Source organism: Ceratotherium simum, chromosome 6, assembly GCF_057802395.1.
Source record: "Ceratotherium simum simum isolate JZ-2026a chromosome 6, ASM5780239v1, whole genome shotgun sequence".
Taxonomy (NCBI): Eukaryota; Metazoa; Chordata; class Mammalia; order Perissodactyla; family Rhinocerotidae; genus Ceratotherium; species Ceratotherium simum.
In genome coordinates this window covers 58,246,021-58,259,865 of record NC_141905.1, presented here as the reverse complement: position 1 = coordinate 58,259,865, position 13,845 = coordinate 58,246,021, and the positions used below count along the sequence as shown (strand labels likewise).

At 45.6% G+C, this 13,845-nt stretch overlaps 1 protein-coding gene across 5 annotated transcripts in view; it reads left to right on the top strand.

Moving 5' to 3' along the window:
* The window catches only part of ARHGAP19 (Rho GTPase activating protein 19), a 63,115-nt gene extending 56,848 nt beyond the window's left edge, over positions 1 to 6,267 (top strand). For all 5 annotated transcript variants that reach the window (XM_087432364.1, XM_087432361.1, XM_004427899.3 and 2 more), the window contains one exon: positions 2,326 to 6,267. In XM_087432364.1, coding sequence (XP_087288490.1) covers positions 2,326 to 2,445 — 120 coding nt within the window. In that variant the 3' untranslated portion in view covers positions 2,446 to 6,267. The remainder of the gene's footprint in view (positions 1 to 2,325) is intronic.
* Positions 6,268 to 13,845: the final 7,578 nt, after the last annotated feature.

The window sequence follows — 13,845 nt, the reverse complement described above, 5'->3', positions numbered from 1 at the left end:
GGGATCAGAACCTGGGCCGCCAGCAGCGGAGCGCGCGCACTTAACTGCTAAGCCACGCGGCCGGCCCTAGAGCAGGACTTCTTGACCTGTTACCTGTGGACTTCCTAAGGGCAATAATAAAGATCCTGGTATTGTTGATGTAATTTTATGTGTAGGTGCATATATGCATTTTTCTTTTTTTTTTTTGAGGAAGATCAGCCCTGAGCTAACATCCATGCCTATCTTCCTCCACTTTATATGGGACACCGCCACAGCATGGCTCAACAAGTGGTGCGTCGGTGCGCGCCCGGGGTCCAAACCCGAAAACCCGGGGCTGCCAAAGCAGAGTGCGCACACTTAACCACTTGCGTCACCGGGCTGGCCCGTATATGCATTTTTATGGAAGAGAGAATATATAGTTTTTATTAGATTCTCAAAAATGTTAGTGATTTAGAAAAGTGGAGACCCACAGATAATGAATGACCTTCCATTGGGTTAGGCGATGGCATTTTCACTTTACTCTCTCCCTGGTCACTTCTTCTACCTTGAGCCGCCTTCCTTGGCTGCCATGATGTCCCACTGTTCTTGTGCTCCTCCTTCCTCTTTAGTGGTTTTCCGTCTCTGCAGTGGTTTACTGTCATCTGGCCACCTCTCCACCTCTTCCTGTCTTTCTGCGCTCTAGCTTAAGTTCTCTGCTCATCTCTGCTCTTGCTTTCCCCCACTTAGCAGCTTGGTCTCCTTCTACAGCTCAGTTCTGCTCTCTGTACCATAACTGCTCCCAAGTCTGCATCTCCAGATCTGAACCCTCTTTAGTCTCCAAGCCCACAGATCCAATTCCCGCCATCTATTTCTTTTATAAAATGAGTACAACCCTAGATTTTTTTTTTTTTTTTTTTTTTTTTTTTTGAGGAACATCAGCCCTGAGCTAACATCCCTGCCAATCCTCCTCTTTTTGCTGAGGAACACCAGCCCTAAGCTAACATCTATTGCCAATCCTCCTCCTTTTTTTTTTTTTTCCCTTTTTCTCCCCAAAGCCCCAGTAGATAGTTGTATGTCATACTTGCACATCCTTCTAGTTGCTGTATGTGGGATGCTGCCTCAGCATGGCCGGTCAAGCAGTGCGTTGGTGCATGCCTGGGATCCGAACCCGGGCCGCCAGTAGCAGAGCGCTTGCACTTAACTGCCAAGCCACGGGGCCGGCCCCCTAGATTTTTTTTATGTGATTTTATAAAAGGAACAAGTATTTTTTGAAGACAATAATGGAATTTTATTACCGTCATCATCAATAGTATACACCAAAAAGACATTTATTTAGCACAGGGTTTCTCAGCCTGGCACTATTGACCTTTGGGGTCAGATAATTCTTTGTTGTGGGGGCTGTCCTGTGCATTGTACAATGTTTAGCAGGATCCCCGGTCTCTACCAACCTGATGGCTGTAGCACCCTTCCCCGAGTTGTGACGACCAAAAATGCCTCCAGACATTGCCAGGAGTTCCCTGGGGAGGAGAGGCACAATCACCCCCAGATGAGAACTGCTGATTTAGCACCTACTTATTAAAGGGTGTTATTTTCAGCAATCAGAATCTTACCCATTCTTCAAAGCCCCACCCAAACCCCACCTCCTCTCTGAAACCTTCTTTGGCTAACCCAGCCAGATAGACTTTTTCCGTTGAACTCTTATTAACGCTACTAAAATGTTGGCATTTAGTATGATTTATTGTAGTTATTCACTTCACATGTATTGTCTTATCTCTGTAGCTAGTTTCTCTTCTGGAAGACATGGGCCAGACTTGAGAATATATTGGTGGCCTCCTGTCTTCTGTTCTTCTCTTCCTCCCGATAATGACAGTTCCTTTGCATCTAGTAGGCATTTAGTAAACATTCGTTGGTGAGAGGCGTAGTGGTAGCAAGAACATGGCTCTGCGTTCAGTTAGGCTTGGGTTTGGTTCTCAGCTTTGCTGCTTAATAGCTGTGTGTCTTGGGGCAAGTTAACTTGTGTAGGCTTCAGATTCTTCGCCTGTAAAATGGCAAGAGCATTACCTCATGCACAGGTTGTTGTGAGGATAAATGAGAGAATGTACATAAAGAATTTAGAGAGTGCCTGGCACAAAATATGCACTTTACGTAAAGTGGTAGCTATTATTGCCATTAGGATGATTTAATGAACTGAGATTAGACCAAATGGACCAAGTATGTTTACTTGGTGGAGAGTCATAAATTCTCAAACTCTTTAACCCTCAGTTTGTAGAAAATATTAAGTATAGATTCTCTAGCTTTTAGGTGGGATGTTTGCAAAAAGAAATATTTATAAACATGCTTAATGCTCTTGTTTCTCTTTCAACCTAGGATTCCTCTGAAGGATCCAGAGTTCTCCAATTGTCCACCCGGAATTTTCTCTTTTGTGGGCCAGGTGTCATTTCTGCTCACAGAGAAGCTTGGACTTGGAGCTCGCTTGCTGCATTTTGAATTATGCAAGTCAACTAATCCTCTGACCTGGCTGATACCTCTAACCCTGCTCACTGGATGGTGTCTGCAGGCTCTGCCTTCTGAACCAGTGCTGGCAAATCTGCCTCTCACGTGCTTTTTTGTTAATATTGTGGGGAAACCACTAACCAGCCAACCAGCTTACATAGCACAGTAAATGGGCAGAACCAGGTAGACTCCAGTGCTCATTCCATGTGTTTGTTTAGGCACATTCTACTTTTTAAAAATATGAAATCTGTGCTCAACTGCCAGTGATTTTTAAAAAATACTATCAATCCTAGGAGATTGATGTTATTTTTAACTGATATTTTGGGCTTTTCTCTGTTTTGATAGTGTCAGGGGGTATTTTGGTTATTGTTTCTTGTCTATTTGTTGTTTGTTAATTTTTTCGTTAAAAGCCATTTTTTTGGATAGGTAATATAAATGGACTCTAAGCCAGGTGTCTTTCCCTTCTTGTTTACTTTAAGCTTTTATCTCATGAGGCTGTATTCCTTAATACCTTATTTGTGTCCAAAGAATTTATAGCTTTCCTGGAAATGTTTTATGTCTTGGGCCTGAGATCGCAGGGTATTTGGCCTGCAGTATTGAAAAAGGAGAATTCAGAATGATACAATATTTTAACAAATGGCAGTTATTAAACTGTGTTCCTCCCTCCCCACCCCCCTTCCCTTTCTTCAGTGATGCCAAAATAATTGTGTGGTTGCTGAACTTGTTTCCTTCATTCAGTTTCCTCACACCTAAAACATCTCTGGTGCCAAAACTTCTGTGGCAAATTACTGTGACTCAAGGAAAGTCACTGACAGCTTAATAGAGGTTTGCTGAAATATCTGTATGTAGTGGAAGCTCTGGAGTGTGACTAGGATGGGGCTGGCGGGCTTTATGTCCAGGACGACTCCTTATGGGTGGGATTATATTGCATCCTTCTAAGGGATCAGGTGTGCAGGCTGGACCATCTCCTGAGAGCAAGCTGGAGTCAGAGGAAGGAAGTGAGCATCAGTCTCTGCGTGGCTGAGAGGATTTAAAGGAGAGAATTTTCTCATTTGGAAGCAGCTGTGGCTTATCACCAATGTTCAAGGAGCGGTTGCTGCACTGTCCCTCTCCTTGTCAGAATGGGAACGGCGAGTAGTTGGAGATGGGGCTGGAGCTTTGACTGGGGTGCGGATGTTCACATATGTTTGGGGTGAGCAATGGCATGGCTTTGATCTAGTGTAAATACTCACTGCCCACACAGCGGCGTGTGGCAGGCAAGAATCTTTGGTTTGTGTCTTCTCTAGTAAGCTGTGTAACTGCTCTCACCTGTGTGCTGGAGCTGAGTCAGACCTCTGTGGGGAAGCAGTTGCCCAGCAAAGTATGGTGGGCTGGCCTATTTTTAAACTATTGAAAATGCTGCATTATTCTGAAACGAAAGATAACACTGGGGGAGCAGATTTGGTTTTGTGTCTGGGTGTTAGTCTTCTCTTCCATACTGTTTTGCTGCTGTAACAGCAGTAGTGAAAAAAAGAGTAAAATTTGGCCTTCCAACTTAGACTGTGAACAATAGATGATTAGGGATATGAAACTGCTTAGCCCATTTCTCTAGAGCAGTTTTGTGTCATTCTTAAAAATACTTATTAGCAAATCGTTTGTGTAGCTTTCTATTTGACTTTTTTTTCTTACTGAGAGAAAATAAAATTCCTTGCACCAGCCATCAGTGAATTCAAACAGAAACCCCTTTTGGTATGAGCGGACTAAAGTCGGGTTCTCCCTTCACTCCGTACTTCCTTTCTTTGTTCGTCTTAAGTGTTTCATCCGGAGTGGTGTGGTCTGTTAACATGTTAAACATGGCATCAGGTAGAGAGCAGAGCAGTGACCTGATGCCCCTTGTTGTTGTTCTGTGATTCTATTTGAGGGAGGTGGTTGAGATTGAGGAGCCTGTCTTGGCTGAGTGGAATTGGTAAGGCAGGGTAGTGTTCTGGGCTAGGGTGGTGAGAGAGATGTCTGTCACATGCACATGCTTTCATATGTCTCGCCTCCTGGGGCAGTGTATGTGTGTATTTGAGTATGTGTGTTTCAGTTATTTATTAAATATGCTTTCCCTTGCTTTAAGGGTATGATAGATCATTTTTTTATAGAAGCTGTGATCCAGTTGGAATCCAAATTTGAGAAATTAACAGCATAACCTTCTGCCTTGTAATATGTAACTGTTCTAATCCTGTGGAATCTTATGGAGACCTGAAAGACAAAAACCCTGTATCATTTGCCACAGAAGGTTACTGTCTCCCTTCTGACTTGATGGGTGGGTATTTTTGAGCCAGTATTTAACAACTGTTTTAATCTATAAAATGTTTTTTTAATCTGTTTTGTTATGTTTATTTTTCATGTTGGAGCAATCTCTCTGGAAATGCCTCTTCTTGTGGCTTTTAAAACTTCATTTCTTTCTGGGGTCAGTTGCGATGGGTTTTGATGTGGTGTCAATATGGGGCAGTGTATTTGTGCCAGAGGCACGAACAAAAAAATGCAGACCACCTACTTGATTCAGATCTGCACTGGGTAAGCTACACTGGTTGAATCAGTGAAAACCGTAGGCACTGGAATTTCTTACCTTTTATAGTGATGGACCAATGAATTTCGTTTGAAAAACTCCACTGCAGCAGTGAAAGAGGATCGGGAGACACTGATTGTACATGAGTGCCAAAACATATTAAAGGAGCTGGTACTTACTGAGTCATAACTGAAACCACAATTGATCTCCACAAGCTCTTTACCCTGAATGTCCATCCAGAATCAGTCAGGAATGACAAGGGAGCGCCTCGGGAAATGGAGTGGTGCAGGGCTGTTGACTGTGGTGACCGCTAGGTGATCCAGAGGTTGCTGTTTTGTTGGCCTCTAAGGAAGCCAGTTGATCCCAGAGTGTCAGAGCAGAGCCCTTCTCTCCTCCTGAATAGCAATGTGTCTGTTCAGCTTCCCTCATGGGAACCTATATTAGGATACAGTTTAAAATACTGCCTTCTAGGAACCTGTGACCATGGGGACTGTGCCACCTGGTGACTAGCTCCTTGGCCATGCATAACTGGGGAAGCCATCTTTGGGAACAGACTTCTCTAGGCTCTCTCTGCTTCCTTACTTCGTACAGTGCCTTGCACAGATGCTTCAAGCTGACAGCTCTCATTCTGAGGTCTTTATTTCTAAGTAGAACTCCTTTCCGTGGGAGAGAGCCTCATCCCTGCCCTCCTCTACCCTGAAGCCTTTGTACTGAAGCCAGGACCTCGATCCAAACCTGGATACCAGCATTTGGCAGGATTGCCCTAAAATCTGGGGAAGATTTGAGTTCCTAAGATGCACAAGCTTTTCAAACCAGTGGTAATTAACCTAATCTAAAACTCAATATAGAAAAGCTGGCTTTCCTAGACAGCTAACGCTGAGATCTTGCCGCCAGTGGAGAGTGGATGGAGGGGCTAGTGAGGAGGTGGAGTACATAATAGCCTGAGTGCTTGGTTACCATGGAAACTGGAGTGTGTGAGGCCACAGCCAGTGCTAAAGAGCCATGGAGCACTCCCCCAGACGTGTTTGGGACCCACAGAACCTGTTGGGAAAAACAGTCCCACCCCAGGTCCTTTCTTCATAGCAAGGGTGCCTTTGCACTATCCCTGAACTCGCTCAACTAGAGAAACAGAGTTTCTTAACTATTTCACCATTTTTAATTTTTCATTCTTATTTGACTATATTTCCTATATATATGTAACTGTAAAGAAACAATTATATGTGTTGTCTTTCTTTTATATTCACGTAATATTCTGAAATTAAATATCTTTTGTTTTATATCCATAGGCTTTGACTGGTCTGTTAATTCACATTTTGACTGATGGATTATTTTAAAGAGAAGTTGCTTCTTTTTTAAAAAAATTTTTTCCCTGTTTTATTGAGATATTATTGACAGAGGTTGCCTCTTGTTCTGTGGAATATGAAACCTCTAAGAGAAGCGCCTCTTTGGCTTGTTTTCCAGTGGGTGGGTGGGTTCAGGGGGAGTGGGGCTTTTAGCTGATAGGAAATGGGATTGGCATCTCCGGGAATTCTGAGCTTGATTCCCCGAGGCTGAGTCTAGAATGCTTTGCACAGATTTCAGTTTCTCACATTATCTTTATTTCCTCGTTTAAAAATAGCAATAGTTATAGTAACAGTAAAAACCAAATGACGTTTTCATCTAGGGCAGCAAGTTGTAGAGCTGAGACAACTCTGGTTGAAATGTTTCCACCACTTAACTGTGCATGTGACTTTGGGTATGTCCCTTCATCTGTAGGGTGGGGATAATTATGTCTTGTTTCAATAATGCCATGCTGTCAGATGTAAGGGTTTAGCACGAGAGGTTTTAGTCTGGGGTCTGTGCTTGTGCTTCAGGACGTCATTTGCCCCTGTAATTCTGTGTACTTGTGTGTACGTTTGAATTTTTCTAAGGGAGAGATTTCATAGCTTCCACAAGAATCCCAGAGGAGTCCTTGACCACTAAAATACTGAGAACCACTAGGCTTGCACAGTGCCTGGCAGATGGCAAGTATTCATTAGATGTTAATTTTCTCTCTCTTTCCCTGCCAAGAATAAATTCTTTAATCAGCAGGATATTGATGCTGACATAGTTATTTTTGATAACAAAGGGGTTACTTAAATCCGGAGTGGACATAAAAACTCTGCAGCCGTCTTTACTCCGTTAACTGCCCACATGCTCTAGCTCCTTAGGTGCTGCTCAGAACTGTCCCTCTCTGCTCATCCCCCAAGGACCAACTTGCATTATTTACTCTCAAGAAAGGAGCTGGGTCTGTTTCTTGGAAGTGAAGCATGGAGAGACTCTTTTGGATAGTACACGGGAAACTGAGTCATGCAGAGGAACAGAAAACGGGTGGAGGGGCGAGAGTTATTTTGAGAAATAGGATCAAAATGCCTAGTATAGTGCTGAGCACATGATCGTTAATTGAATCATCGAAAGGGAAGAAGAAGCAGGCATACATTAAACGGCAGAAAGGAAGGATGGGAAGACTGGGGAAGAGTTTTCCTTACTCTCCCCTTCCTCCTGGGCCAGTTCTGTGGCCTTTGTCCCCTGTGGTGGGTGGCCCACTTTTTGCTCCTACCTACGTTCCTGAGTTAGAAGCATACGGGGATGGGAATGTGAAGAAGCCTGAACCCCACGCTAGAGGGTCATGGTGTGGAGTACAGCATGCTTGTTTAGATGCTTGTTTTAAGTCCCAGCCTCTTGATTTCTCCATAAAAAGCAAAAACAAAAAACAAAAGTTGGGGTTGAGCAATGGCCAAGTCTTGATCCAAGTTGACCATTAGTATCTTAGCCTTTATCATCAGCAGCCAGCTCAGATCCTGAGAGTCTTCCACCTGGATGGAGGTCAGCAGGAGGGGCCACCGGTGTCATTGCTGGCTTTCGCCTTTTATTCCCAGATATCAGCCTTTTAAAATTTTCAGTGTCTTGGTACCGAGGACTGCTTAGTTCGGTTGAACCATACCTGTGGGCAACAGAGAAAAGAAACAGACCGTCTAAAAACTGTGAGCTCAGAAGCCGTTCCTCAAAACCAATGTACAGAAGTGGGGGTTGCTTTTAAGAGCTCCTCCTGCCCAGGTACTTCCCAATTTTCCAACATTGGAGGAAGAGTATGGTAGAGCCTCTAAGGAGTTCAAGTCTCCTGTTAATGGAAAATTAAAGATTTTATTTATTTATTTATTTTCCCCCCAAAGCCCCAATAGATAGTTGTATGTCATAGCTGCACATCCTTCTAGTTGCCGTATGTGGGACGCGGCCTCAGCATGGCCGGAGAAGCGGTGCGTCGGTGCGCGCCCAGGATCCGAACCCGGTCCGCCAGCAGCGGAGCGCGCGCACTTAACCGCTAAGCCACAGGGCCGGCCCTGTTAATGGAAAATTAGTACCACAATTTATTGAGTGCTTACTATGTACCAAGCTTTGTGCTAGTCAATTAATTCCATGTCTCATTAAATTCATACATCTCTGTGAAGTATTGCTGTCTCCAATTTTATAGTGGAAGACACATATGAAGAGTTTAATGTATTCCTTGTCAGCTAAAAACTGGTGAAGCCAATTAATATCCAGGGCTGCCTGCCTTGAAGAATCATGGTCTTATGCTGGGCTTACACACCCCAGTGTCTACAGGAGCCAAGAAGGAAATGTAAGGTCATGAAAACAACTACTTCAAGGAATTTAAAAACACTGTGGGAGACAAACACAACTCCCCCGCAGCCTGGATTTGGCCCACAAGCCCCTCTTGGCGTCCTCTGCACAACGCTGTGCTGCTCGTCTTCTGGCTGGGTCCCGGGTCCCCACAGGACATTATCCAGCGCGCAGCGCTGGCTCTGGGATGACAGCAGCGAGCGTGCCTTCCAGGAATGGTCTTCGGGGGGGTGGGGGGGGCCTGTCCACTGAACCGCTGGGAGCTGCCCAGAGAGAGTCCTCATTTCTTCGCTGTCCCATGTGCACTGCCTGATATGGTAGCCTCTAGCCACGTGTGGATAGTGAGCACTTGAAATGTAACCAGTCTGAACTGAGATGTGCTCTGAGTGTGAAATACATCCCAGAATTCAAAGACGTAGTAAGAAAAAAAGAATGTAAAAATGTCTCAATTCTTTATAATGATTACATGTTTAAATGATATTTTGGATATGCTGGGTTAATAAAATTATATCATTAAAATTAAATTTTTTTAAAATTTTATTTATTTATTTTTCCCCCCAAAGCCCCAGTAGATAGTTGTGTGTCATAGCTGCACAGCCTTCCAGTTGCTGCATGTGGGACGCGGCCCCATCACGGCTGGAGAAGCGGCGCGTCGGTGCGCGCCCGGGATCCGGGATCCGAACCCCGGCCGCCAGCAGCGGAGCGCACCCACTCAACCGCTAAGCCACGGGGATGGCCCCTCATTAAAATTAATTTGACCTGTTTCTTTTTACCTGTTTAATGTGGCTGCTAGAAAATAGTAAATTACATATATGCCTCATGTTACGTTGCTGTGCTCCAGGGCCCCCGGGGTTCTCTAATCCCAGGCTGTCCTTTCTCCTCCAGAGCCTGTTCCTCAACTCCATGGGCACCTGTGGCCACGTCTCTTTTCCGTTAGTCCTGAGACCACCCTGGAGAGGGGAGGGGGGGTCAGGAGAAGCAGTGAAAAGTTTATCCGCTGGCTTCTTTGGAGTTGGCTCCTGCCTCCGTGGCTGGCTACAGGAATGCCGTAGAGTGAGCCAGCTCGCTGGTGCGCACGCGTGGACTGCAGTCAAGTCCTGGGGGGCGGTGGCGTCCCTGCCAGGGAACTTCAAGGCGGGGTGTGTGCCAAGCACTGCCTGCCTCCCCCAGAGGGGGCGCTGCCCTTCAGTGTTTGTCCCTGTTGTGATCCATCGAGATATTTTTTAAGTTAATGAATTTATAATAGTTGTGTGTGTGTGTGTGTGTGTGTATGCTGTATTTTCCATGGACAAAAATGCAGCTATGAAGTGTGGAAGCTGAAATATGTGGGTGTTAAGAAGGGTCTTCATGTTCCCAGATGCAGGGAACTGCTGATACGGTCCTCTAAAAGCAAAAGAAGGGGAAGCCATGCTAGTCAGAGAAGGACAGAAAACATTAAAAATGTAACCTCCCTCCTCCATGACCCACTCACTGGGTGTAAAGACCCATTAGTCTTTCTGTTCAGCTTAGAGGCTGAGGGCCAGGGTGTTCTGCCTCCCCCTGATGAAGAGCCACTGGGATTTACTGGAAACCCAATGACCCAGTAATCCACGCTTTATTAAGTACTTTAATGTACCTGGAATTGACCATTAATGAAAGGTCTTGTACCGCAGCCACTTCTTGAACACTCGCTGTGAGGATTGTGTTGAATGAACCAGGAAGAGGAGGAGAACAGAGAGGAGAGGCAGGGCCTTCTTCCTTATCGCTGCTTCCCTCTTCCATGGGAGCACAAAGCCTACTTTTTCCAGAGGAGTCTAGAAACCATCTGGTATGGAGGAAAAGGGGATGTATTTAGCCTGCAGTAAATCCTCAGCAGAGACTTAGAACCAGAGCCAGTCAGACCTATCTGGGACTTAGAGATAATGGTGCCCCCTCACGGTCGCTGTGAGGAGGGGAAGGGGGTTCGAAGGACACCAGATTCCCCACGCCCCCTTCAGCCAGGGAGCTCCCTTGTCTCTGGCTTAGAGTAAGATTTTGTTTAAATAAGGGGCCTGAAAATCATTGAACTAGCTCACAAACGATGTTTTACAGACAGAAACGGAGATTTGGAAAGAAGGTGACTTAGGCCTGAGATGGTACATCCAGTGAGTGGCAGTGTGGGGGATTGAATCCATCTCCTTTTAAATCAACTCTACGAAGCATACAGCTTGATACATTTTGACAGACGTATTCACCCCTGTAATCACCGCCCCAATTAAGATGTACATTTCCATCACTCCAGAAAGTTCTTTCATGCGACTTTACAGTCAATCCCTCGTGTGCCTGCACCAGGCTACCATTTTATTTCTACCACTGGAGATTACAGTTGTCACCAATCCCATCTCCTAACTTGCAGTTGGTGTGGTGACTGTGCCTCCTTTCACTCCCTGGCCGACTTGAAATATCTGAATGTTCCCATGTGGAGGAGGGAGGACCTGGGTTACCTGTTTCTGGGACCACTGGCAGGAAAAGAGGAGAGTGATTCTGGCTTATGGAAACCCAAGTTCCTTGAAGGCAGGAGCTGTTCTTCTATTCTGTTTCTAATACCTAGTACAGCGCCTGGTGGCTCTTAGTAAATGTACTGAACTGAATCAGATCCGTCCAGTGATGGAAGGATCATCTGTCGGAGAAGCTGTTCAGTTCCCTCCTGGATGAAAATGTGCTGAGAGCGCTGGTGCCCATCACTAACGAACACAGGTGACTTTGAACTTTCTGGCCTTGTGTGACAGACGCAAGGGCAGGAGCCATGTCCAGTCGTCTTGGTTCTGCCCCTGTGGCACAGTGCAGTGGGAGAGACGGTGGGTTCTAGTATGACGTGATAGGTGGTAAGACAGTGCGGAGAGGTTTGGGGAAGGTTTTCTGGAAGGCACATGCCGTGAAGGATGGCGAGAAGTGCAGGAACAACAGCATAAATAAAGGCACAGCAGCGTGAGAGACCATGGTGCTCTGAGTGAGAGGATGGAATATATGTGGCCCCTGAAGTTGCTGTCATCATAAGATTCTTAAGAAATAGGTTTGTTGGGCCGGCCCCGTGGCTTAGCGGTTAAGTGCGCGCGCTCTGATGCTGGCGGCCCGGGTTCGGATCCCGGGAGCGCCCCGAGGCACCACTTCTCTCTCCAACGCGAGGCCGGGTCCCACGTACAGCAACTAGAAGGATGTGAACCTATGACGTACAACTATCTACTGGGGCTTTGGGGGGAAAAACTGAATAAATAAAATCTTTAAAAAAAAAAAAAAAAGAAAAAAAGAAATAGGTTTGTTGAATGGCCACACGTGCCCACAGGTATCCACACAAATTTGAAGTTTGGGTCAGAAAATGGCCTGATTTTCTCCAACAAAGTTTTGCATCCTGGGAACAGAAATGGAAATGGATGGATGGTCGAGGTCAAACACTATTGGGCCCTGCAGACATGAAGAAAGGCAGAGTGGCAAGGACATCTCTGGTGTCAGTGAGAGCCATGGAAAATGCCCAGGGTTGCCACATGGAGCGCAATTGCAATTCACACATGCTGGTGGAAGCGTTATATTGGTTCAGCCACTTTAGAAAAAACTGGCCGCATCTACTAAAGCTGAACATCTACCTATAACCCAGCTCTTCCACTGATAGGTCTGTACCCAATAGAAATATGCTCACCCACAGACTTGTACTGGAACCACCCAAACGCCCATCAACAGTAGTTGCATACATGCATGGTGGATATGGTAGGCAGAATAAGGCCCCCACATGGATATTCACATCCTGTGATATATTATATTACATAGCAAGGGGGATTCAAGGGGGTGATCAGCTGACTTTAAAGTAAAGATATTATCCTGGATTATTAGGGTGGGCCAAACGTATCACAAGATTCCTTAAACAGGGAAGAGGGAGACAGAAGAGTCAAAACAGAGAGATGGCAGTGTTAGTAAGACTCAACCCACTGTCGCTGGCTTTGAAGATGGAAGGGGCCGTGAGCCAAGGAATGTGGTGGCCTCTAGAAGCTGGAAAGGTAAGGAAACAGATTCTTCTCTAGAGCCTCTAGAAGGAATGTAGCCCTGCTGACACCTTGATTTTAATCCAGTGAGAGCCATTTCTGATCTCTGACCTCCAGAACTGTAAGATAATAAATTTGTGTTGTTTTAAACCAGTAAATTTGTGGAAACTAATACAGTGGAATATCCATACAGTGGAATACTGCACAGCAATGAGAACAATCTACAATTATGTATCACAATATGGCTGAGAACCAGATGTAAAAGTACATACTGTATGATTTCATTTATATAAGTACAAAAATGGGCAGAATGAATCTATGCTATTAGAAAATAGGAGAGTGATTGCTGTTGGGGGGTGGGGTGGACAGCGGGTTGTCGTGTACTGGAAGTGGCCCTGAGGAAGAGCTGAGGCGGCGGTTACGCAGGTGTGTTCAGTTGTGAAGATTCCTTGAATTGTTACTAATTATCTAAGTGTCTAGCTCTCGGCCTTGGTGAGGGTGGAAGAGGAGTGAGAGGGTGGGTGTGTGGAGGCTGGAGTGAAGGTGGGAAGACCGGGCCAGGGGAGGCCCGGGGACACTTCCTGGAGACAGTGCCTAGAGCAGAGTACGTAGTGATGGGGTTTGGGGTGCGGCGGAGCAGAAGTGGATGTCTTGGGGCCCAGAGTTCAGTCATTCCACATGTATTTATTGAGCTGGTCGCGTTTCATGGGGGAGTCCTCAGGGATATCTGAGTCACGGGTGGGGTTGACGGAAGGGGGTGCTAAATGGTCCAGGAACGTAATTTAGACGAGAGGCAGAGGGGAAACTGAGGCTCTAGGGGATGGACAGGGAGGGTGGAGTGTGCTCTGGGAGAGCCAGGCCACACCTCAGGCATTGTTTCCCCAAAATGACTTTTAGGTGGTACTTTGGATGAACTGCTCAAATTTTAATAGTACTTATTTTAATGTGCAACAGAAAAATATAACTTGTATATTGTCTGAATTTACAGATTCGTTAGGACCAGGCTAAAGTGTATATTTGAATTAGTCTCAAATTTAAAAATGTTGAGTAAGTAATAGAAAAGCGGCCTGCCTGTGTGACAAGAATGTCGAAGGTTGGCTGTGACTGAGTTTTGGTCAGCAGTACCGAAGGTGAAGTGGTGAAGGGGAAGAGTAGAGGATAGTTTTAGTCACCGGGAGAGTTTCTCCACAATAGAATAGGGGTTGCTGGATGGAGGGGGTGGCCGGGGAG